Source organism: Elgaria multicarinata, chromosome 3 (genome assembly GCF_023053635.1).
Source record: "Elgaria multicarinata webbii isolate HBS135686 ecotype San Diego chromosome 3, rElgMul1.1.pri, whole genome shotgun sequence".
In the NCBI taxonomy this organism is placed as follows: domain Eukaryota; kingdom Metazoa; phylum Chordata; class Lepidosauria; order Squamata; family Anguidae; genus Elgaria; species Elgaria multicarinata.
The window spans coordinates 43,790,708-43,817,080 of record NC_086173.1 but is presented as its reverse complement, the minus strand read 5'-3'; the positions used below and the strand labels follow the sequence as shown (position 1 = coordinate 43,817,080).

Here is a 26,373-nt window from a genome sequence, read left to right as displayed (position 1 = left end):
CGATTTACTTCACTGTTTGTTTTGCACAAATGGTCAAATCGTGCAAATCAAACCGATCATACGTGAAAGTTGCACGCAAAAAAATCCCTAAATACGTGCAAATTTCCCCCATAGACTAAGGGCGCAATTCTATGGCAAGGCTCTTGATCCACTGAAATTGGGGCCTTATGGTAGGGTGACCATATGAAAGGGAGGACAGGGCTCCTATCTTTAACAGTTGCATAGAAAAGGGAACTTCAGCAGGTGTCATTTGTATATATGAACCTGGTGAAATTCCCTCTTCATCACAACAATTAAAGCTGCAGGAGCTATACTAGAGTGACCAGATTTAAAAGAGGGCTGGACACCTGCAGCTTTAACTGTTGTGATGAGGAAATTTCACCAGGTTCTTCATATATACAAATGACATCTGCAGAAATTCCATTTTCAATACAACTGTTAAAGATACAGGACCCCTGTCCTCCTTTTCATATGGTCAGCTTACTTATGGGCGTCCTATGTAGAGCAGGAGGCGTGGTGGAGACGAGGTTCCCCTCCCTGTTCTTCCCACTCTGCCTTCGCGACGTGCTGGGCTTGACGAATCCAAGGCTGGAGTTAAAATTGCAGGAAGAAACATTAACAATCTCAGATATGCAGATGACACCACATTGATGGCTGAAAGTGAGGAGGAGCTGAGGAGCCTTATGACGAAGGTGAAAGAAGAAAGTGCAAAAGCTGGGTTGCAGTTAAACCTAAAAAAAAAAAACAAGATTATGGAAACCAGCTTGATTGATAACTGGCAAATAGAGGGAGAAAACGTGGAGGCAGTGACAGACTTTGTATTTCTGGGCGCAAAGATTACTGCAGACGCTGACTGCAGCCAGGAAATCAGAAGAGTTTACTTCTTGGGAGGAGAGCAATGACAAATCTTGATAAAATAGTTAAGAGCAGACACTAGAGCAGACAATAGTTAAGAGCAGACAATAGTTAAGACCACACTGACAACAAAGGTCCGCATAGTTAAAGCAATGGTATTCCCCGTAGTAACCTATGGCTGCAAGAGCTGGACCATAAGGAAAGCTGAGCGAAGGAAGATAGATGCTTTTGAACTGTGGTGTTGAAGGAAAATGCTGAGAGTGCCTTGCACTGCAAGAAGATCAAACCAGTCCATACTCCAGGAAATAAAGCCAGACTGCTCACTTGAGGGAATGGTGTTAAAGGCAAAACTGAAGTACTTTGGCCACATAATGAGAAGATAGGATACCCTGGAGAAGAGGCTGATGCTAGGGAAAGTGGAAGGCAAAAGGAAGAGGGGCCGACCAAGGGCAAGATGGATGGATGACATTCTGGAGATGACAGACTTGACCTTGGGGAAGCTGGGGGTGGCGACGGCCGACAGAAAGCTCTGGCGTGGGCTGGTCCATGAAGTCACGAAGAGTCGGAAGCGACTGAACGAATAAACAACAACAAACTTGGGCCCTGCGAAGCAGGAAGGAAAGAGGCTGGGGAGGTCTGGTGGTATGAATCCCAGCTTCCCCCTCCCCACCTACCAACATGCTCCTTTAAACCCTCTCTGAGGTCGTTGGCATGATTCTCTCCACACTGACGGGGAGGGGAGCATGGATTCCTGGCTCTATGGTCGGAACGCTGTCTCCGACCTTGGATCCAGTAATCCGAATTATCCTATGCTCCCCACCCCCAGACACTGTCTAGCAAGGCACAGGATCGCTCCCTAAAGTGGGGCTGATTTAGAAATGTGCTCAAATTTGGAAAGTTGAGCAATTCAAATGCGGGCACATGTTCATTAATTTGCAAACATTTTCAGCAGATGTATTCTCATGCTCACCTTTGTGCTTGTGAACAGGGCAGGCTCACATGTTTTGCCAGCAGAAACGACATTCTCGTACATCCCTAGGCAGTGAGAGAATTACCCTGACACCAGCGCGCTCGTCAATAGCATTTTTATAGTGTGTGCCTGACATTCAGGCATAACCTCTAGCTTTTATCACCCAATTAGCCAGTGACCTATTTCTTTTCAATGCCTATTTGACTCCAAGTGAAAATGGAAGGGTAGCGCCACCTGCTGCCTGTGTGGAGAGCTGCACTTCAGAGTCCTCCCATGGATCATTCTCTCACTTGATGGATTTGGAGGGGCAGTTCCTGCCCAAGAAAATGCCCTAGCCAGTATGGCAGCCTTCCCCAACCAGGTCTAGTCCAAAACATCTGGAGGGCAACTCCCACCGTTACCCTGCCCGTTTGCTATGCTGGCTCGGGCTGATGAGAGCTGAAGCCCAAAACATCTGGAGGGCCCCAGGTTGAAGAAGGCTGCTGTAGGGTTACAAAGCCTCACTTCCAACACATTAATCCTTTCCTTGATGCATTCTAGAATCATAGAATAGTAGAGTTGGAAGGGGCCCAAAGGCCAACCCCCTGCTCAGTGTAGGAATCCACCATAAAGCATACCTAAAAGCATACCTGTCCAGCTGCCTCTTGAATACCTCTAGTGCGGGAGAGCCCACAACCTCCCTAGGTAGCTGGTTCCATTGTCGTACTGCTCTAACAGTCAGGAAGTTTTTCCTGATGTCCAGCCAGAATTTGGCTTCCTGAAACTTGAGCCTGTTATTCTGTGTCCTGCACTCTGGGAGGATCGAGAAGAGATCCTGGCCCTCCTCTGTGTGACAACCTTTTAAGTGTTTGAAGAGTGCTACCATGTCTCCCCTCAGTCTTCTCTTCTCCAGGCTAAACATGCCCAGTTCTTTCAGTCTCTCTTCATAGGGCTTTGTTTCCAGACCCCTAATCATCCTGGTCGCCCTCCTCTGAACACGCTCCAGCTTGTCTGCATCCTTGAATTGTGGAGTCCAGAACTGGACGCAATACTCTAGATGAGGCCTAACCAGGGCCAAATAGAGAGGAACCAGTACCTCACACAATTTGGAAGCTATACTTCTATTAATGCAGCCCAAAATAGCATTTGCCTTTCTTGCAGCCATATCACACTGTTGGCTCATATTCAGGTTGCGATCTACAACCATTCCAATTCCTGTGTCAAAGAAGCCAACACCATGCAAAGTAGCCAAAGCCAGTCACTTGTCTGGAGGTATTTGAAAAACAGGTAGGTTTTAATCAGCTGCCATTTGCTTCTACCAAAACCTAGTCTGGTTTCAATAAAATATTTTAGGTTAGAGTGTACCTATGGAGGGGAGGGGGGAGAAAGGGAGATCCTGCTGGGAATATAACTATGCTGTATAGCCTGTTCTTCAACAGTTACAAACTATGTAAGATGTTGCCTTTAATCAAGGTGGTTCTTCCAAGGAATAGGCAGACTTCTGAGTTTCACAGAGCTTTCATTTATGCAGCAAGGAAAATGCTGTCAGCTGATTAGGGGCACAGTGCTAAATGGACTGAATAGCAAGTTCCTCTTATGGTAGGACTTCCACGTAAGCATGCATATGCTTGCACTGTTGGTGAAACTAAACAGGCCAGGCACATTAACGAGGAGGAGCTGCTTTTCATAGCTAGGAGCTTCCTCATAAGCCCTTACTAGTTCAATTAGTTGTGAATAATAAAGGGGGCAGGGGGTTCCCCGCAATGGGATAGGAACGGTGCTTCTGCAGTAAATGCCTATCTTTCATTATTATTATTTTTAAAACTACTTATGTCAACTTCATTGTTGTGGGGAGAAATCTTCAGGATCAATCCAACGAATGCCTTTCAAACTTTCAAGAGCAAAATAACAAAAACAGCCCTCCTCATATGTTAGACACTTCCTTTTAACTTTAACACCCTCGATCACCCAAAGATTTGCATCAGGAGCAGTATTATTTAACTGATTCATAAAGGACCTGGAGTCCATGCCATAGATGGGCTCAAAATTAGGTGGGATGGAGAAATCCCTCCAGGCTGTGAAGAACTCACAAGGGGTCTCTTTAAATTTGATGACTGGGCAACAGAACAGCACATGAGAGGTTATGTTCATGCCTTCTACAGCGCCAAGACTGTGGCCACACCGTGGGCCGGAAAGAAAGAAAACAGGGCCAGGCCTGGTTCTCGTGATGCATGGACCACGCTCCGTGCCACCACTGCCACCCTGCTGCTTCTCAGCAGCAACCTGCCAATCGGGTGGGGGCAGTGGAGGCTGGTGGCTCTGATGTCTGTGGAGCTGTGACGCCACTCAGGTTTCAGCCAAAACCAGTCAGAATGCTAAAGGAGCTATCCAAGGAGTGCTGAACCCAACTTTGGGGCCAGGGTTCAGCACTTTCGATAGCTCCTTTAGAGTTCTGACTGAAACCCACAGCAGATTTGCTGCCCCACTGACATTGGAGCCACCAGCCTCCTCTGCATGGGAGAGTTGTGAAAAACAACAACTGGGTGTGCAGCTCAGGTGGAGAGAAAGTTGTGCAGGAAAAGGGGAGGGCAGGAGCTTTCCTTGTGGGGCTCAGTCTGCCCTTTGTTTTTCACATGTTTCCAGTAAGACAAGCCAGACACCAAATGAGACAGTCACCATTGCTTTCTCTCATCCTCTATTTACACAGGGCTTCTATGCATACTGGACAGGAGGAAGCACCATACTGGAATCCCAGTGAACAAAGGATTGAAGCACAGTAATAAATGATGGGCAGTGTAGGTTGGGCAGGAAGTGCCTGTTTACTGCAAGATCCCATAGGGTGAGGGATGACACTGTGTTTCTGTATACTCTCTGCCCACAGAGAAAGCAAGCTGTGTGCGTGCGTGCTATGCCTGTCTAGAACAACCAAGATGACACAGTATAGAAAGACGCCTACATTGTATTTCTGACAGTTTTCAAAGGTACCTTTAACAGAGGATATAAACTTTGCAAATAAACCAGAGTAGTTGGTCCTTCCTTGAGATATAGCCCCTTGCCAGTTCACTAGCTATTGTGATGTTGGATTCTTCCTGACAGCTAGGAAAGGGGTGTGTGTATGTATGTGTGCAGGGCCTGGGAGGGCCATTACATCTCTTGGAAGAGCAGGGAGACAGTCTCAGCTCAGAATGATGGAACTCAGAGACCTGGATGGTTTCTGGTTCAAAGAACAGAGTTTGTTCATGGTGAGACTCTGGGGTTTTCTCCTGAAAGGGGATAGTCATTTAGTCCCTCTGATTTTTTGAAGGGTGGGATGAGCAGAAACGTTGGGGAACCCCAGTCACGCTATACAACAGCAAGCAGCCACATGAGTATTATGGCATCAGGGAGCAAAGAGATGCTTGGAGACCCTTAAGCAAACATTCCTAGCAGCAAGAATGTTCTGCCCAAAAGTCCCATCCTTGCTGTGACAGACAAGTGAAGCTGTGTACATACCTGTCAATCCAAGCATCTTTTCATCAGCCTTTATGTACCATATCCACCTACATCATCCCATCTTTACTGGCACCTGATCGCCATCTGCAGGCCATTGTAACTAACTGCAAACAAAGTGGTTCCCCCACGCCCTTTCTTAGGGACCAATGGGACATAGGAAAGTCGTTTCAGACATATTGGAAATCCTTAGCAAAGCAGAAGGGAAGAAAGAGACTGGATCTTAGAAGTTCAAAGAAAGCAGTGAATTAAAACTGGCTGATGTGGCTCCTACTACCACCACTTTCAGGCATGCGGTGCTACAGATCCATATAATCAGCAGGAATTCTCTGGTTAGCAGCCGCAGCCAGCGTGCCCCAAAATAACTAATCACAACTGTGGCTGTGTGTGGCAGAGTAGATGACCGCCATCTCAGGGTAACTGAGGCATTGCGAACCCTCCTTAACTCCAGCACAAACAAAACTACTTTAGCACTCTGTTGTATTAGAAGACTTGGTGAGTGAATCTGCAGGCATGTGGGACAGCATTTGGTGAAACAATAACTAGGAGATAGGAGAACATAAATGTGCAAGAGGTAACACACATAATATATTAAGGCTGAATTCTTTTGTCTACTGTAAGGCTAGGATATTTAATTATTAACTGATATAATCATGTGTGTATTCATTCCATCTACTATTAAGAATTTAGCAATATATTTTATGAGCTATTGAGAAATTGGCAACAAATAACAGATGTCCTTTGTTCACAACTGTCTCTACCTTGAGATGAGCTTTGTGACCCTCTTTCAAACCTTAGCACTGGTTTTAAACTTAAGGGTGCAATCCTATGCATGTTTAGACAGAAAACAGTCCTACAACTCCCAACATGCCCCACTCAGACATCCTGGCTGGAGCATACCAGGAGATGTAGGACTGTTTTCTGTCTAAACATGAGTAGGATTACACCCTTAGAGTCCTATATGGCCTGGTTCTGAAATATCTGCTTACTCCTATATATACACCACCCCAAACAGTAAGGTCTAGCAATGGAGACTTGTTAAGGAGACATGAAGTTCTCCGGCTAATACAGCCTTCTTGGTGGAGACATCATGCAATTCTGTCTCATCAGAACAGGTAATTGATCTTTAGGGTTCACTTCCAGGGGGCATAAGATATATCTGATCCTCTATAAAGATGATCTCCAAAAGAAAGCAAAACATTTTACTTGTCATTTCTGTTTCATTATCAATGTGTAAATACTTTTTGTAGGAAATGAAGGGGTTAATTGAACTCTAAGCTACCCTTTGTGCTTTCTGTAGACCCTGCAAGAGGAAGTAGCTGACTCACACATCCCAGAGAGATGTGGAATGGCAGGGAAGGGGGATGGGACTAGGTAAAGGTATCCTGTTTAGAAATGTATCCCACTCCTCTCGTACACAGGTTGTGTAAATGTATCCCACTCCCCTTTTTCATTGTCAGCTGACCCTATGTGAATAAAAGTGGTGTGCAAGCTCCGATCGGGGTCCGACCCTGTTCGAGTCGCACCTCAGTATACTGATACGTGGTGTCCTCTGCAGTGTTTTCTACACTCGTCTTTCGTACCTAAGGTCAGGGACAAGAACCTGCCATATTTCTAACACTTTTCAACTGTGAAATTGTTTATCCTCAGTAAGGACATTATTTCTATTTTACGGACGGGAAATATACACTTGAGTAACCCTTTGGATAAACCAGAATTTGAACTCGAGCTCAATTTTAATATTGGTTTCATTAGATCACTCTGATACTATGAGGGAAATGCCAAATCTCCTCTGTTACAGCAATTGGGATTTGATTCAACAAAATATTTGCTTCCTTGAATTTTGCATCGTTCCACACTTGCCGCTTCCCTATCAAAAGTGCATTAGGGTGCAATTCTATGCATGTTTAGATGGGGGGAAATGCTGGGAGCTGTAGGACTGTTTTCTGTCTAAACCTGCATATGTTTGAGCCCTTACAGATCTAACAAAGCCAGTTTGTAACCAAGCGTGACTGGTAGCATTCTCATAAAACAAAACAAAAATGCACTAGCAAGTCAAAATAGGTAGGAAAATCTTTAGAGTTATATTGCAGGGATATCAGTTAGTTTCACAGGAATGTGTAAGATGTGGTAATAATACACCTCTTGCTACTGATTGAGTGCTAGGAGTAAATTGCTTGTGATAAAGGCCAAGCGATTAGCTATAAGTGTGTGGTTTCCTTCCACAACTATTGAATTCTAAAGGGAAAAATAAACCCACTGTGTCTTGAGAAAAAGAGAGCCAGCTCCAATTTAAAACAGTGCCTCTGTTGCCTGTGCAGGCCAGGTCCTACCCAAAGGGCATTTGAGCTTGTTAATGGGATGGATTTCTTCCTCCAGAAGTAGAAGAGTGCATTAGGAATGTTACTGCTTCTCGGCTTTCGTAACATTAAAGGCCATTACTGTATAACAATTGTCTGCTTTACGGTATCTATTCAACGTGCACTAGTTGAATCCATTCCATCTTCACCTATGTTAGCAGGCTGTTAAGAAAAAGACCTGAAAGAAACACAGTTGAATTGTAATTCCACCGATGTGATGCATTTCCACAAGACTAATACCAACTACTTTTATGCAACCTGAGCTGACATCACATATTTAGAACGACAATAAAGGATTTGTTTGCATATTTGTTTTTAATAGCAGTCAACAGCTATTAAAATTCATCTAGCACCAAATTGGTACTACATCTGTTGGCTTTTGTCAGCAAGCCACAAGTCTCAACACATAGTCTATCTGTACCATGACTGGCAACTTTCATTCAAGGGGTGCATACAGTGGCTTAAATAAAAGTACTTATACATATGTGGCTCCCAGTAACAATGAAGAATTTATGTATTTGTGGCTCTTGCAATAGTCTTCAACATGTCTTCTTCCTGTTGGAACAGACCTGTGGCAAGATCCATGCTCAATTTGCACACATGCACTTGTATCATCACCAGTGGTATTTCCGCCAGCGACTGTGTTCTGCAATAACCGGGGGGGGGGGGGGATGACAAAATTAACACCATAATAATTATACACATTGATGGCACAGTAGCATATAAACCTTAATAATTAAGCTGACTCCTATATTCAAATGACCATAAATGCCTGAGGTTGTAATCATATGTAGTTGTACCTGGGTGTAAGCCCCATTGAAAACACTGGGACTAACTTACACATAAACATCCATATGCTTGCACTGCGAGAGTATCAGAAAAGGACAGCTACATATTTCTCTACTAAATTTTGCAGTCTTCTGAGAGCTAGCTCTATAGTCCTCTTACATTTTGTGATGGGCAGTGTTACGAAGTAGCTCTTTTTTGAGTGAACAATACTGACTCTGTTTTGATACACAGCCAAAGAGACAGGTGACTTCATCCCCAGCTTCAGCAAAGGTGGGGAAAAGGCACAGGGATGGGGTTGAGAGTGATCATGTAAGACTAGATCCAGCACTTCAGTTTCTAATGGACTTCCTAAAATGCACTCCCCCAAGTCAAAGGTGTGGGTAAAAACTGAGCAAAACATGAATGTGTGGGATTGCAGGAGTGATATCTGGTATGGTGCCTGGTCAATTACCTACATTACGCTCCTACTGCTGCAATCCAACCTTGACACAGGTCATTAAGGTCATCTTTTGTTAACAGAATGGAGATAGTAGGAAAGCCCTAGTAGCTTTTGTTTCCAGTAATAGCCATCATCCTCAACCACCCCCTTTTGTTATATGAGATGAGGGGTCAACTCAGCCTTTATCCCATAGCACTATCAGCTTTTGCAGTGCTTATGAGCAACATCTGGCTCATCCAATTTGTGATGTCACCGCCTTTCTCTATACCATATAAGAATCCCCAGGTTTGGGAAGTGAGGACCCCCACGCCTACCAGGCACATGGAGCCATGCTGCTGAAATTACTAGGTGCCTCACCCCTCAGGGGTAAGGGGCCACACTGCTTCTGCTGAAATCTCTCAGTCTTTCCTCCCAGAGGTAATGGCTGCATGGAGAAATCACTGAAGGGCTGGCCTCCTTCCTGCTGGAATCGCTAGGCTCCTGGCTTGCCAGAGCAAGGTGCCATTATTGGATACCTTGCCTCCCCTAGCCAGGGCTTCCTGTCTTCCTTCTTCTTCACCTGAGACCAGGAGTTGCAACACTCGCTAGTTCTTGTGTGCAGAAAAACTTAGGGAAAGTATATCACTCATGGAGGTTTCTTAGTACAAATTGCTGCCTCCACCCCGTGTGTGTGTATGCTTAAGCCTCAGGAAGACTCCTTCCCGCCACCTGGAAAACTACTTTTAGGCCTGGAGCTCAGCTTCACTAAAAATGCAGCTAATTTCCTCTTCAAAGCAAAACTCAGTGAAGGCTGCAGCATCCCCAAGCTGCACAATTGTTAACAAATCCATTGCTCAGCCAATTCTGCCAAAATCAGCTTGTGCGGCTGAATATCTGTAAATCTCAATACATGTGCCATTGCCCCAGGAGGGTCTTGAGTGTGGATCTCTTTGGGTGGGGGTCGCCTTCTTAGCCATAGACACTCTATTTGCCACTGTCTAAGGATTCCGTATAAGCAGGTGTGACAGTCTCATCGGAATGCGTGAGAGTTCATACCCAAGTCTAATAGGAGTACATCATGTAACAGTGTACAGAGCAGAGCTGGTTAACATAGGTTAAAAATCAGTAACTGCAGGTCTTGGGACCTACAGCCCACTGAGAAGTATAATCTGGCTACCAGTTGCCAATCCAGGGATGAAGAATACCTCTAGCCAACCAGCCTCCATCCCCTCCTCAACGTGACCCTCCTATACAACCATTTGCTGACTAGAGAGCTAGGTACTTTATTCTGAAAAGGGTACAAACTGGAATAAGTTCCTTTTATTTTGCATGAAAATGAACCTTCTATTTCTGACAATGGGGAAAAAATTATCAATCTTTATTCCAAAAGTGGGTTTGCACAGTTGCCTTCATGGGCAACAGGAAACTCCCACGCACCAAGCACTGGGAATGGAAAATGCCTTATATTTGACAGCACATTCAAGTAACAGGGCCCCAGCACCAAATAAATATTTCCAAATTTTTGCTAGCACCAAATAAATACTTCTTTAGAGAAACTTGATAAATGCCAGAGAAGAAGCCTTACTAATGTGTTCATAGTTCCAGGCGTAGCTGAGGACACAGTAGCTCAGCAGCAGCATAGAGATTCCAGCCACGCCACCCTTTTTCACATTGATGTACCTGTTGTAGTATCCATTCCAGGCTGCTTAAGGAAAAACAAGAACAAAATAGGAGCAGTTTGATGATTCATGTCAGTAGCTTCAACGGTCCATGCCTTTCTTTCTTCATGTATAATAACAAGGGCTGTTCAGCCAACCTCAGCTCCCGTGCTGCTATGGCTGCTATAACAACCCCCCCTCCCCATCTCGAGGCAGGATTGAAAGCCACAGCAAATGATTTGCTCTCACCTCTGTGTGTTGATCCGAGCATCCCCTGTGGAGACAAGTTACGCGTGGCTAGCCAAGCAGGCAAATCTTGGAGTTTTACATCCATCAAACACCTTCCTGCCAGGGGAACTAGGAAACAGAACAGCTAGAGGTTTGCTTTGAAAGCCACAAGTTTCCAGGGCTGTGCCTGCACCTACTTTTTTTCCTCCCATGAAAAGCTGACACATCTGGGGGTTGTGGGACTGTTCCTTTCTCTCTGAACTCATTTCCCGGAGATGTTCTCCAATGTACATGATGACTGAACAGACACAGCGAGAAACAATGGATCTGCTCACCGTGGAAGGCTGCAGTAGATCTGCTGAATGAAAGCAGTTGTTTCAAAGCAGCAGACTGGAGCTCCATCCATTGCAAACTGATTGGCCAATTCATGAATCAACTGCAGGTATGGGTGCTTCCCCATGAGTAGATCCATTGGAAAGGCCTCCAATCTGCCAGTTCAGCAGAACCGATTGCTGGAAAAGGCTAGAGCTTTCCCATTCAGCAATCTACTCATGAAGAAGCACCCAAGCCTGCCGCTTCATACAGGAGGCAGGGTACTTATCACAAGGAGATATACTACTGCTCTTTGCAGGACAAACTGCAGAGTAAAATATTGGATGGGTTGGGGGACAAAGAAGAATGGTTTATCCTTCTCCTGGAACGTGATGGGTAGTGTGAACTTACACTAAAAGGAACCAGCTTTATACGATCATTTGGTAAAATCTAAGATTTTCTCTCCCAAGTTGAGTCTATGAAGACTGGACCAAGATGTGTGCATTCAACCTATCTATAGCTACAATTTCCAGAGGAGTAGCCATGTTAGCTTGTTGCAGCCAAAACAATCTTGTAGCACCTTAAAGGCTAGCAGATTTCCAGATGCAAGAAGTGTTATTCTAACTATAGTTCTATCCTATTTAACCATAACTTCATTATTATAACCAGGGTGAGCAACTTACGGCTATTCCAATATTAGCCTACAACTCCCATCATCTCTTACCACTGGCTCTGCTGACTAGGACTCATGGGAGTTGTAGGTCAAAACTTCTAGAGGGCCATAAGTTACCCACAGCTAATATACAAAAGCAAAAGAACATACTGAAAGAACAGAAAGGAATGGCGCTGTCAGTTCTTCATTGCAGGTCTCTTGCACTAGGCAACCAAGATGCATACTCAGTACTAACGTTACATTGTTCACACAGTTCCTTGCTCCACGCTGCCACCTATATGGTTGTCTTTGACCATCTCAAATGATTTTTCAGTACTCTTGATATCATAACATAGAGGCAGCATGTCTGCATCTCCAAAGTAATCTGAAAATATGTCTGAGCAGGCAAGCATTCCACTATGTGTTGGGGTCCTTCTGAGGCACATCATGTTTACACAGTAATTGGTTTAATAGCAATTCGCTTTTCTCAGGGAATCCCAAGAACAATAGTTCTACAAGAGTGACAGGGGATGGCTAACATTCTCTGAACTCTCAACAAACTATAGATCTCATGGATTCTTTGAGGGACGTCATGACTGATAACTGGTATTAAAACTTTAGATTGGGGATGGGTGTGGGCAATTGTCATTTTGACACAGGCTGGGGAGGAACAAGATAAGCCTCCCCACTCTGCATGGAGGTCCTAATAACAATTGCCCCCTTCATGCCTGTGATTCGTTAAGGAAAAAACAGATGTAGCAGTAAGTTACATCTTTAAGGTAATGAAGAGTTTGACTGCTGGGAACTGCCAGTTTTTGTGGTTTTCCTTACTATTGGGTCAGGATTGTGCCTCGATCTGATTGTGTCTGTAAGGATGGTGCATTTAATCAGGTGTAAGCACTGCTGTTTTCAATGGGAACAGTGTGCAGCCACAAAAAACCCCCACATACAATCATAAAACTACAGCAAAGAGCATAGTTGAGTACCTTAATTAAATAGCTAATGGAAGTGTGGGGATTGGGGATATCTTGTTCCTGGAAGCAATTAATTAGTTGAGAGCTGGTGGTAAGATATTTTAGAACAAGAGAAAGGGCTTGCATTGTAGGATGCAAAACGGCTCTGCAACTGGAAATGAAGGATAAGAAATAGAGAAAAGAGGGGCCTCCCCTAGCACCACATCCATCTTTCTCAAGGCCCCCCTGTCTTGGCACTGTGAGGCCTCTGGTTCCCACATTTGCACTCCTTTCCAGCATCTGCACAGGAAGGAAAGCAAGTGCAGAGTTGTCGCCACCACTGCTGCCACACTGAGCACCGGGGGTGGGGGAGGAACGCGGTAGCGAGTGGGAAGAAAAGAGGATTGTGCGGCGCCCAAACCGCCTCTACTCCCTCTGGCTGCCCATTCCTCCCCCCCCCCATTTTTTGTTTTATTTTTATTTTATCTGTATCTGCGCAGCTTCACAGATACAGATAAAAATAATTTTAAAAACTGGGGGGTGGGAGGAATGGGTCCCGTTCTTCTCCTCTCCCCATTTTATTTTATTTGCAGGATGCATGGGGCCCATTTCTCTCTCCCCCCCCCCCCCGGCGTTTTTATTTTATTTTTATTTACAGGGACACACGGGGCTCTGCTGAGCTCCCAGAGGTCCGCCCCCTTCTCTGTCCTGTCGATGACAACCAATCAGGGGGCGCCATCAGCTGTGACACGCCTCCGCAGCCCAAAAAGTCAGGGTAAGTGCTTGCCTTTTTTTCCAGTGGAGTTTCTGGGGTTTTCCCCTGGATGGCTTCACAATGGCGGCTGTGTCACTACTGCAAATCCACCCCAGGGCAAACCCTTCATCAAGACAAGCCCAGGGACAGCTCCAACTACTATGTCTTAATCACACATCTTCTTATCTACCCCTGCAAAAAGATTGTGCTACTATTCTGCTCTCTCCCTCCTTAAAAGATTATCTACAGAAAGAAAAATCAGAAGCAGCACTGGAAAATGCGGGAGGATAACGATAGGATGGCAGTGTCATCTGGAACCCTAACCCTGTCCGTTCGTCCCCAAATTCCATGAATGAGGCATGGCTGTTGCACAGTACAGGGCTCACCTCGAACACATCTTTGAACTCAAGGAATCAAAAAGCATTAAAGGGAGTTAAAGATGGCTAGGCCCCATGGGAAGCGTTCCTATGGGATCATGGGAAGTATGAGAAAAATTGGGAAGTATGAAATGAACTCTGGAGAAGGAAGAAGCTGCTATGTTCCATGGTGTTGGCCATATGAGAATTTTGATTAGTGGCTCTTATGAAGTTAGCCCTACCCTGGTATCTTAAAATTAAATACCCCAGTGAACAAATAATCAAGGAAATAAAATTGTACACTGTGTGCGAACACTTGCTCTTCATAGAGAATAAAACAAATCATGCATGACTTAATCGCCACTTCAACAAACCAGCCCACTGGGTAGTAGTTTGCTGTGTTCACTCTTAGAAATCAATAATTAAAAGCTTTCCATTTTACCTTGATAGCCATCACTGGGGAGAATGAGAACTTGGGCTTGTGGGATTCTTGTATCCCATTGAGACTGCCTCCTTGAAAATAAGCCCAGACAACAATAATTAGGATACAGTTCTGGAAACCATTCCAGCCCCAAAGCACTTGGCTGTTTGCCTGTACCAGAAGCTGTAAACCAGTGGGCAATAGTCATTTCTAACATGTGAGGTAAGGGTTGTCTCAAAGACACCCCAGAGTTTTGATCTCCTATTTTTATGGCAGTCCCAGAACATAAAGCAGTTTCTTTTTTCAGACTAGTTAAGCAGCTGTTAAATGTTTCATCATCTCGACTTTCTCTGATTGCTCCTGTAAATGAGGCCCAGCTATTTGTCTTGGGACTGGTGTAAACAGGGGATTCTTTAGGATACTCCTCTCCTTTGAAGAATAAAGGATGATCATCTGTCTTGCTGCTTACTCCTGCAGCCAGCTCAACAGGAGCACTGGAGACCCTCCTCCTGCTATCCACAAGATGGTCATCTGATGTGTGTGCTTTAATCACAGTCATGCCATTTCTGATCTCTCCACACCAAGTATTCCCTGCAAGCTCAAGACCTAACATGCTCTTTCTGTCCACGCTATCCTTAACTGTAGTAATTTGCGACCTACTAGCCACAGTAATCTCTGCACATCCCAATGAGGATTTCGGAGGCAAACATTCGGAATGGTGGTTGTCAATGGTAGCTTCATTTAATGGGATGTCTGGAATAGGGGACTCACACTTCTGCCTCAACACTCTTGCACGGTGGTTCTCAATCAGTATTTCTATTTTGTCAGTAACTCCCTGAGGAATAGGTTGAAGATCATCAACGGAAGAATCCAGCAAAGCGGACACATTCTGCTTAGCCAATGCCTCTTTGCTTTGCCTTTTTTTGGCAGAAGGTTTCATTTTCTGACTAGGAGATTCTGAAGATGATTTTCCACTTAGAATCAGTGGTTCTAAAGCAAGGCCAGATTCAAATCTCTCTTCATCAGAAGTGGTTTTACTTCTGCTTTTCTGCACTGTGGGTGACTTCTTTGCAAATTTTATTCCTGAAAACGTCTTCTCAGCAGGCTGTGCTCGAACCTCTTCTAAGGTTCTTTGTCCAGTGTTGTGTTCTGTTTTGTATGTGTTTTCAGTGCCATATTTAATTTGCTCTTGTATATCATCACATATATGCAGATTGCTGCTTGTTGCAGTTCCAGTTGCTTCCAGTGCCTCTGAGGAATTTGTTTTTCCTCTTACTTTGCTCATTGCCAGTTTGCTCTTCTTATTTTCTTGTTTAGAAGCAGTTTCTGTTCTTTTGATCTGCCCTTTCGTTTTCTCAGCATTCAGCAATTTAGATGTGGCAGAACCACAGACCTTGATGGGGGACAATGCTCCACTGGAGCCTGTCCCTGTTGCCACCTTACAGTGAGGCAGATGGGACTTGAGACGTTTGAATGGCTTTTTGCAGTAGGGACACGTTTCTACTCCTGCCATTTTTTGTCTGAAAAAGAAAATAAGACACTACAAATGGGTAAACTTTTTTACAAGTGGAGCTACTCCTCATGAGGAATGAAAGCGAGTGTAGGTTCAACACTAACTGGGTGTCGTACCAGTTGCACAATAAAGTTAAGTTTGGTATTCCTGCCTATTTCCCACAGCAGGCAACACCTTCCACTGCACACACAGTAACACTGCTACCAGGACCTTTACCTCAGATCCAACACCTTTACTTCTTGAGATCTGAGAACACTCCAGCTTTGTATTCTGACATATGTTACACACTTTTTCACTTTGAGAGTTGCAAGCCATAGGTGTGGGATTTTGAAAAGCAGAAATATATTTATTATTTACAGAATTAAGGTGTTAAACAGTAAATGAGTACTTTAACTCCCTCTGCACAGAAATAATTAAGTTACAATAATAAGTCACTTAAAAACCTATATATCCTCTCACATACCCACACTCAATCATCACTCTAATCTATAACCCTGGATCCTAGGCACAAACTATCTCTTCATAAGCCCTATCTATTCCCTATCAGTCTCTCCCCTGTTCATTCCCTATCTAAACTCGACAGGCATGTCTCCCTGTTTATATATCACACATAGCTTCAGCCCCCGCCCACTCAGCCAATCATCACACATATGCAAATACAATATACCTCCTGTCACACACCACCCTCACTCTAGATCTACTTTAAATTACAGTCATTACATTAATGCACATGTACACACAGATTCATAGCATATATATGAATCACTGCCTCATTTGTTTTTGTGCCCTTAGCCCATTCATTTTATTTATGCACAAGCACACAGTTTAAGTATTATTAAATGTGATGATGATAATGAAGATGATTTGAAAGGCATGTTAATAGGTTTAAGATACATTTCTTCAAAAAAGAAAATAGACTCTAATGAAAACAAATCTTACTGTTAGTGGTGAAAAGATCCTTGCAGACTGATCCAGAATGCTGTAAGGCCAGAGAATATGGATTTAAATCATGGGTACCTTAGTGCTGAAACAGCACTACCATTCTTTCCCCAATGGACAGAAGCTCTGTGCCTTTAACCTTGTATGACGTGAAAAATTCAGCCCGTTGAAACTTCTGCACGGGAAACTTCGTTTGCTCTAGTTTTTTTGGTCAGGTATCTGTTAAAGGCACAGAGCCTCCCTTCAAATAAAGGTGGCAACATTCTAGGTTTAATTTAGCAGTGAGTTCTGGCAGGAAGGAACTACTCCTTTAAAGTGCAGAGAAAAGCAATGTCGCAGCCAAAAAAGGAAAGAACGGGAAGTTTTGTTCATTTGCCAAAAAGAACAAAGTATAACTCTTTCCCAGGCAGCTTTATAAACTGGATGAGGATAAGGAATTGTTTAGCGATCTATTACATTCCCTGGAAAAGTTACTGTCTTCCCAAGAAAGAAAATTGGTACTCGCTACAACACGGCTCGCAAAAAGTCCATCCCACTCCACCTCAGCGTACCTTGATCGATTAAGGTCTAACTCTGCAATTGCAGAAACTGGTGACGATCCGCATCAATTCTTCTCATTGCAGGCATCGCTTGTCTCGGCTCTTGCTAGCTGGCTTTGTTTAAGAATAATTGAAACTGAAAGTTGAGTCAAATAAAGCTCTTGTTGAGACCGCTGCGCATGGGCCTGGCCGGTTGTCACATGATCCTCCAATTATACTGTGTCGCGGTAAGGAAACGATTCTTCAAATGTCAGAGGAAAAATGCTTATATAAAATCAGATGCTCTTTTGCCCAGTGGAGTTTGATATAAGGCATTTCTGCTCTACAACAAATTAGATCGGAAAGTTTGTTTTTTTAAAAGGAAAATAAGTATGACGTCATAAAGAACGCTACGAAGAATCCATTTTAACTAACAGGGTTTCACGGGCCATTCCTTTGCCTATAGAGAGCCGATTTCCCGGGTTCTTTAGAAGTCATGGATATCTCTGGTTAGAGTAGTAAGCGAGATAATGGAGAAATGCAGGACATTTATCAGTGCCGTGAACCCATTGCAAATGGGCAGGGGGTGGGTGGGGGTTGAGTCTTATAGAATGCCTACTGTGTGTGTATTTATGACAATCCTGCAATGTGGTCCAATGTAATCATCCCCGTATTACGGGGCGCGGAGGGTGATTTATGCCACCCCTGTAATAGTGCACTGTTAATATCCCCATATTGCAAATTGGAGTGGGGTTATAATATTTATTTATTTATTACATTTCTATACCGCCCAATAGCCGGAGCTCTCTGGGCGGTTCACCAAAATTAAAAACATTCAAAGTATAAAACAACAGTATAAAACCATAGTATAAAATACAATATAAAAGCTCATCCTCATCGTATTTTGACCACATTCCAGAGGGAAGCTGAGGCTGACAGACAGTGGCTGAGTTCGGATAGCTTACAACAATTCCTTAATAAGGCTTTATGAATTTTAACTCTACTCTGTCTTTGTATTACGAATCTAATTTTTACTTAGGCTTTACTGACAAAATAAAACGTCACTACACACGTTATCAGTATGCAGAGATGGTTACATAAGTGGACAGATATTCCGAGTGAAACCTTTTCGGTAATAGCATGTGTGTTTCGACTCTAAATCAACTCAAGGTTATGATCAACACTGGAATCGATCAAGGGGCAATATTTTAATTGCCGCCTCCACCTCTTGCCCTTAACCCAAAATTGTGTTCAACTGAATGCGGACATTTTCACTGCAGTAAAACAAGGAGACACGGCGTGTGTATTTCGGGGAGGGGGGTTATTAATCTTTTAGCTGTCTATTCCCCATCAAATTCAATGGGACTTGCTCTAGGTAAGTGTATGTAAGTTTGCAGCGTTATGATTTAAAGCCAGACACGCAGCCTGGACCGGTACATGTTTACTCGGAAGAACGATTGTATTCCATTGGTTTTATTCTAAATAAAACGCATCTACAGTACAAGCCCATACATGCCTACTCACAAGTAAGCCCCATGAGTTCAATGGGGTTTACTCCCAGGTAAGTAGGTACAATTGCAGCCGTACGCCTCAATCCCCATCCGTTTATTCTGAAGTAAGCCTCAATATACTTGGGGGTATTTACATGCTTCTAAGTAAACATGTCTAGAGCAAAGCTGTTAATCTGGTTGCGAGTTTTTTGACGACGGTGTATGAATCCCTGCCGGAAATGAAACATTTGACCTTCGCGCATGCGCAAGGCAAGGAGTCGCGTTTAATGAAAGCGAATACGTCTGCTTCACACTGTGCAGTCACCTTACACGCATGCGCGCCAGAGGAACCGCCTCGGTGTCGGCAGCCAATGCGCGTGCGAGGCAGAAGCGGCTCCGGGTGGGGGGACGAGGGGCGTGGTCTCGCTGCGCTACCAATGCGTTTGCGCAAGAGGCGTGCACACCGGAAGCGGCGACTGGCGGCGGAAGAAGGGGGAGGCAAGCGGTGGGGGGGAATTGTTTGGGAGTGTAATTCTGAGGCCTGCTGTCCTCACGGCGTTTGGCCTGAGGGAACCGGCTCGGCCGGACCATGAGCTGTCGGGGGGCGCTGCCAAGCGAGCGAGGAGCGAGACAGAGGTGGGTGCGGAGGAAAAGAATACGGTGGCCGGAGGGGTGGGTAGACTTAGCGGGGCGGCGGCGGCCTAACGGGGGAAGAGGGAGGGCGGATTCCCTGACTGAGGTGCCGGCTGCGAACGCGGCTGTCTCAGCAGAGGCCCCGAGGAAGGTTGTCCGCTGGGGGGGGGGAGGGGAGGGAAAGGGGGTGTCCGGTGAGCCTTGGCTACGTGAAGGCCGGTTGTACTATTATCATGATTATTACTGTGAGTAGTGGTATTAATACCTGCGATATTACTTACTATTACTCGCAGTAATACCTGCAACATTAATGTGCTTGGCGCACATTACAGTACAGCACGACAGGGAATCCGGGTCAGTTTAAGTAGCCCCTTCGGTCTCAAAGCGATGCAGTCTCAGGTGGGAGCGACCATTTTAACGAGGCGTTTTGCAAGGCAGTTTAAATGTGCAACCCCTGTTTACATTCCCTACTTTGGCTGCTCGTCCCGCCCCCACTTTTGAAGTCTAGGTATTTATGCCCTGCTCTACAATGTTCAGCGTGTCTGTTGTTGTTGTTTATGAGATGTATGTTCCATCCTTTGTTCTAGTAGCTCAGTGTGATTGTGGATTTTCCCTTCTTTTCACAATAAGCCTTGTGAGGTAGATTAGTTGGAGATTGTGACTGGTGTAAAGTCACCCTGTGAAGTTCATAGCTGAGTGGGGGTTTGAACCTGGACCTCACTGGTCTAGACATACCTTCTAACTACTATCTCAATGATCCTTTACAACTTTGCAAAGCAGGTCTTGTATAATTCCTGTACTGCAAATAAGGGGCTGAGACTGAAAGGATAGTTGTTTGCCTAAGTCCACCTGGTGAGTTCATAGTGGGAACATGGCTTACCCTTGTGTAGTGCAATCTTAAAATGGTTAACCGCTGTGCTACACCAACTTGGAACATTGGCACCAGTTTCATTTTGTCCATTAGACTCATTTACACATCACCTGTAAATGCAGTTGTCATGCAGTACTCTTTTTCTTACTGTTCCCCTTAAGAAACTCAGAAGTCCATTCAATAGCCACAATGTAGTTTTTGTGCATCACTATCCCTTTAGATGGTAGTAGCTGTCTGATCAGAAAGTTGCTTGGAGTCCATTATAGGCCAGCACTAAAGTATATTTTGGGAAAGCCAGCGGGCTAAAACAAGAGGTCTTGGGTCTATCTGTGTTATGATAATTAATAAATAGGAAAAATACTATAAATAGGCTTTTCTTCACTTAGCAAACTAGTTCCATGTAATGCTATGTCTTAATCTTATGGGATGATAATGTCATAAGAAGAGTGAGAAATAATACTGAAATGGAGGGATTAGACAAGCAGAGATTGAATTGATTTTTTTATACATTTCTGCCCAAAGAATACAGCTCAGGGTGGCCTTTGAATCATTTGCTTAAATCTTTTAACAGCATTTCCTGATTTCAGATATTTGTTTTGCTTGCTTTGGGCTCAAAATAACATTTTCTACCACTTGACTAAACTAAATATACTCTAGTTGAAAACTATCAGCTTAAACAAAACTGATTTTTCTAATATAGCCAGATGTCATTCGGAATAGTCAGTCTTATTTTTAGAAATGCCTGTTGCTTAGAGAACTCCCGAGTATTGCATTGAGATCCTCAAACAGTCTGGGAGAGGTTCAGACACTAATTTTAAGAGGTGATTAGTCCTTAGAGGAATTTCCTTCCTCCGTTTCATAGGGCAATAGAATATGAGTGATTTTAAAACAATCCTATTATATAGATTGAGTACATCTTTTGATACTGATCTGTTCTGGGTTTCATATTTGATTCTTTACTAGTAATGGGCAGCTTAAGAAAAATATAAACATTGCAAAGCAGTTTAACAGGTTAACAGTAATATTTACAATTGAGGAGAGTATCCTCTACTGCTTCTGCAACTCTGCTAGATTCACTGTGCTTGTGGGACTCACAGCTAGCACAACAGGAACTAGCACTTCCAAAAGCAATCTTCTGCAAACCTGCCCTGTTCTGGAAACAAACATTTCCACTACTTCCATATGGTTGAGTAACAACTAGCTTCCTGTTGTGCTAGCGGTGAGTTCACTAGAGCACAGGCTGTATAGGATACTGCCCTGTGAGTTAAAGCTGCAACATTATTTTATTAAAGTGTACTACTACAGTAACTAAACTAACTCTCTACTGCTCTTTCATTGCTTGCTTCAGGAAGAGGAGACGAAATGGCACAGAGGAGGATGGGCCCATCCCACAAACAAAACGCAGTAGCAGAAATGCTGTTTTTCAGGATTCCTGGGATACAGAGGTATGATGCACTCAAATTCATTGATAATGAGGTTTTGCTTTGGGAATTTATGTATAACCTGTGTACGAGAGCAGTTCGGAAAAACTTGTAGATATTAGCCTGGAAGAAGGATAATTGATATTAATGTCTCATTTTGTCAGAATAATCTCATTCTGTTTAATATTAAACTCCCTTAGCTAAAGTGTATTATTAGTTTTGATTTAATTACTAGAACGGAAATGTTGCTTATCTTAGAAGCTGATTCATAAACCCTGATTGTTTAAATAAGGCATTTGAATATGACTTACGTGTTTATTAATTTACTTGAATCCTGCTTTATAGCCCAGAGGTGACTTACAAAAGGTTCTCATATCACATTCAAGTTCATTACCAGGAACAGAAATAACAATTATTCAGGCAGCATTTCTTGCCTTTGTCGTTCTTTGGCCATTTCAGCAGAGTCCACAGAGGACCTCCAAGGCTAGGGAATGGAACAGAGCAGCTGGAACTCCCTCAGGCCATAATAAGGCAGGTGTTCCCTTGCTAGCGGTTGTGTATGTGCATGAAACAGTACTTCACATATTAAATACAGATTTCCAAATTGGGCCTATTCAAACAACACGCTAAAACATGGTTAGACCACTAAATGTTTTTCTGCAAATGGTTAGTAAATGTGTTTAAAGCATGGTTATGAAGCCACCGTGGTTAGGAATAGTTTGCACAACACACTAAGACATAGTGACCCTGTTCAGACAACACTTTAAGTGGTGGTTAAGAAATTTGAGCTAAAAGTTATGGCTTAGTGTGTCATGTGAGCTATGACTTAGTGTGTTGTGTGAACCATTCCTAACCATAGTGGTTAAATGATCATGGTTCAAACGTGCTAACCATTTGCTGCAAAAGGGTAAGCAGCCTAACCATGGCTTAGCATGTTGTCTGATCAGGCCCAATGTTAAGCTTTAAATGCTTACCCACTGTGGCTTAGTGTGTCATCTGAGCAGGGTCATTGTGTTAATTATATTTCTCAGTGCAGCTGGTAACATCTCTGTTGTGTTATCTTCATTAATGGACTACTTTAGTTTAACTTTAGAATCTTCCAGATGATGTTTTCAGAGCTTCCCAGGAATCAACACTATAGTCAAGTATATACGAAAACTGCAATCCTGTACCCACTTACCTGAGAGTATGCCCCACTAAACTCAATGGAATTTACCTCTGAGTAAATTCCATATACAGGATAGGGGTGTGCAGAGTTGGTCTTCTCTGCCTCGAAATTCGAACTGGTGCTCCGTAGAGGTGTTTCTCTGTTCAATTTCGGAGTGTCTCCCTCTCCGCCTCGTTGAATTACCCATTGAAGGACCATTCACTATTCTGGTAACAGGTATTAACAGAAATGCTTACAGCTCCCTCACTTTTAAAGAAAAATAAAACTTGGCACAGTGATAGCTCTTAAGGAGGCCTTTAGCCCTGCTAACTTTGAATCAGATCAGTTCATACTTTGATTTTTTAGTTTTTAAATGGAAATTAACAAAAATGCTAACATCTGCATAATTTTTATAGATAAAGAGATGAAACATGGCAACATGGTAGCTTTTAAGGAGAGTTTTAGCCATGCCAAGTTTGAATCAGATCCATTCATGACTTGATTTTTTTTTTAAAAAAAATCCCCCACTCCAACCCGGTGCCCTCCAGATCTATTGGACGAAGTACAGCCCGCCCTGCACTGGAGGGTGCAGAATCAGAATCAGCAGCCAGTTAGTGTTTCCCACTCCCCCAATTGCTGCAATTGGAGGAGAACACGGTCAGGGACAGCGTTATGGCTATTCCTAATTGGTTAGCCACAGATGTCAGTATCAAAGCTACTCCTCACCCCACTCAGCATCTTCCAAATATGGAGATATTCAATTTAGATACACACACACAGCAGGATAATCCCGAAGACTTTAGAAGCTCTGATTAGGCTCTGATATTAATCAATGGGTTTGGAAGCGGCCAATCTCTGCTCTGGAAGATTGCTCTGCAGATGTTCACATTTACCAGATAATTCCGGGGTGGAGTACACACCCCTAATACAGGATCGTTCTGCAAATGTAAAAATGACTTAGGATTTAGTCTTCTGAAACTTTGCTTCCGATTCCAGGCCTTTGCTTCTCTAGAGCTCAGTCTGATCTATATTGAATATTACTGTTCATGTAATTCTTCACACTGCTGTTGCACTGGCACTTGAAATGTGTATCTGCTGTCTAATGTATTGGCCATGGAGATAGGGCTGTCCTTAGCTGGCTAAGAACTCTGCATAACTTAGAAACATTTGACATGCCTTTAGAATCAGGTTTACATGTCCTTCTGCATTGTGCTATGCAGAGCTGCCTAATTCTCTAGATTAAGAGTGGACAATTTGTGGCTTTCCAGATGTTAGACTGCAGCTATGATTAGCCCTAGCCAGCATAGCCAAGGGTGAGGGATGATGTGAGTTGCAATCCAACAACAATATTTGGAATGCCACAAGTTGCCTACCCCTGCTATATGTAACCTACAAGCTTCCTAATGTTTACTTTCCTCTTTAGCTCTGTGATTCCTAGTTTAGAAATACTTCAACAAATACTTTGAGATGGGCAACGTTATCTAGGATGTTGCTTTGTGTAACTTCATTGAAACATAAAATATTCCAGAATATCTGTGACAGCCTGTAGCAGAAAAAAAACTAAGGAGGGCAATTTGCTTCATGACAGACTGAGAGGATGATAGAGGTGTGTGTACTTAGTCCAATCCACTTTATACATCTGATTAGCAACTTCTGGTGAAATAGGCTCTTCCTCACAAAAGAGGATATGGGTTATGCATCATTGCCTTTTGTGTGTGAAGTGGTATAGACACTCAACAGTATGTATGAGCATTGAGGCTACATTGTAGTTTTTCTGCATTTCTTTTTGTACTGTAGAATGCAGAAATTCAAGTAGATGGGCAGAGCTTCAAACAACTGCTAGGAGGGGCCTATAGCTCAGAGGCAGAGGCATGGTTCATATGCCAAAGGTCTCAGGCTCCATTCCTGGCATCTCCAAAAAGGGCAAGGAAAACTGCCTGAAATCCTGGAGAGCTGCTGCCAGTCAGTGTTGACAAAAGATGGGCTAAGGGTCTGACTCCATATAAGGCAGCTTCCTGTGTTCATAGATTAGATTTTTTTTTGTCTCCGATCAGTTTGTGAAGACATTATTCAAAATTATGAAGTGTGAGAAAAAAGTACTTCAGTAAAATTGAAACTGTGCTATCAGTAGAAGACTTGCACAAATGATGGGGTGACATTTGAGGTATGTGACAATGCAAAAAAACAAAAACCAGCAAAGAGGATAAAAAAGATAACTATAAAAGTCAAACAAAACCCCAGTAAGACAGATACAGTGTTTAATTCTCAATATATTTATATTCCTGATGTGCTTTGACTTTTCTTCGTCAAGGGCAATTAAATTCTTCAAAGCTTCCAAATGATACACAGACTTCTCTGCTTCTAACTCACTATTCTTCAAATTCTTTGAAGAATTTAATTGCCCTTGTCGAAGAGAAGTGTCTTGTATTACATTGGGAATACAAATATATTGAGAATGAAATACTGCAGCTATCTGTTATGGTTTTGTATATGACATTGCAGCCTGTGGTCTTTTTTTAAGCGTTGTGATACTATAGCACCAAAATGTTCTATTTGTCAGTTACTGGGCTCATTATAAGAACAGGATGATCAGGTTTTAGGGCCAGGGGATGGGAGAGCAGCCCAGAAAAAAGGTGTACTTGAGATGTTTAGATAATGTTGGATTAAAGCTAAAATGACTTGCATTTCTGTCAATCTTTTGTTCCATAGTCCTCCAGCAGTGAAAGCGGCAGTACCAGCAGTTGCAGTAGCAGCAGCAGCATAAGCAGCCCTGACAGAGCTAGTGGGCCAGAAACCAGCCTACACCAGATCCCAGGATCAAGTCCTGTGACACCTCCTCAGTCTTTCCATGAGCAGTCTGCACTATGCCAAGGTCCTTACTTCCACATCAACCAGATCCTGAAGGAAGCACACTTCCATAGCTTACAGAGCAGGGGCCGTCCTGCAACATGATGAGCCCAGCAGTTCCCTGCCTTCTGTGAAGGGGGACAGCACTGTGTGATGAGATATTTCAACTTAAAAGTTTGTTAAAATTGCACAAAATGCCTGTTGCTTTTTCAGTCTGTATTTGGAATAACAGGTTAACAGGCAATTGTTTACTTGTGGTTTGCTGCACTATTGCAATGCAAAAGGGGCTTTGGAGCAATTTTTATAGGATTCTTTTGGGTTGGGTGGAGGGTGGATATCTTTGACATGTCTTGATGGGTCTAAGAATCCACTTCTGTATTATAGGAGTGCATAATGAGTCCAGTCTGACTTCTTAATCTGTTCATTAGTTACTGATGCTTTATGTAAAATCCTTTCAAACATTTGTGTTCAGTTTTATAAGTCTTTTTTAATTTCAATAAATAGTGAATATGTTTTTATGGTAAATTAATCTTTTGAAAGGTTGAATATTCCTATGTATTATGGCTTATTTGAAAATGCTGATAAGACACTATAGAGTAGTTGGTGGTTTTATTGAAGTCAGAACAGGAGGGCAAAAAGGCTTGTGTGTGTTTTTACTGTATTCAAACAGGAGCTGTTCCCTTGATTATGTACTGAACTGGGTTGGCTTTATGTTTATCTCAATACATTCAGTTATTTAAATTAGAAGTTTTCTGTATTTTCTAAAATACAGATCCTACATCTTTAGATGACTTGGTGAT

At 43.3% G+C, this 26,373-nt stretch overlaps 2 protein-coding genes across 5 annotated transcripts; one reads left to right on the top strand and one right to left on the bottom strand.

Moving 5' to 3' along the window:
- Window positions 1-7,949: 7,949 nt before the first annotated feature.
- MTNAP1 (mitochondrial nucleoid associated protein 1) lies at window positions 7,950-17,360 on the bottom strand. Of its 4 annotated transcripts, none has more exons than XM_063120065.1 (6): window positions 17,198-17,360; window positions 16,647-16,686; window positions 14,216-15,714; window positions 10,768-10,875; window positions 10,446-10,565; window positions 7,950-8,299 (listed from the first exon to the last, which is right to left on the bottom strand). In XM_063120065.1, the coding sequence occupies exons 3-6, from the start codon at window positions 15,705-15,707 to the stop codon at window positions 8,268-8,270; spliced, it is 1,752 nt and encodes a 583-aa protein (XP_062976135.1). In that variant the 5' UTR covers window positions 15,708-15,714; window positions 16,647-16,686; window positions 17,198-17,360; the 3' UTR covers window positions 7,950-8,267. The 4 variants fall into 4 exon arrangements, with proteins under 4 accessions (XP_062976135.1, XP_062976137.1, XP_062976138.1 ...); XM_063120067.1 differs by having other exon boundaries at window positions 10,446-10,562; XM_063120068.1 differs by lacking the exon at window positions 10,768-10,875 and having other exon boundaries at window positions 10,446-10,562.
- A 1,785-nt stretch (window positions 17,361-19,145) lies between these two features.
- VCF1 (VCP nuclear cofactor family member 1) lies at window positions 19,146-26,359 on the top strand. Its single transcript, XM_063120064.1, has 3 exons — window positions 19,146-19,290; window positions 21,507-21,603; window positions 25,436-26,359. Exons 1-3 carry the CDS (start codon window positions 19,244-19,246, stop codon window positions 25,676-25,678), a joined length of 387 nt encoding a protein of 128 aa, XP_062976134.1. The 5' UTR covers window positions 19,146-19,243; the 3' UTR covers window positions 25,679-26,359.
- The last annotated feature ends 14 nt before the right edge of the window (window positions 26,360-26,373 follow it).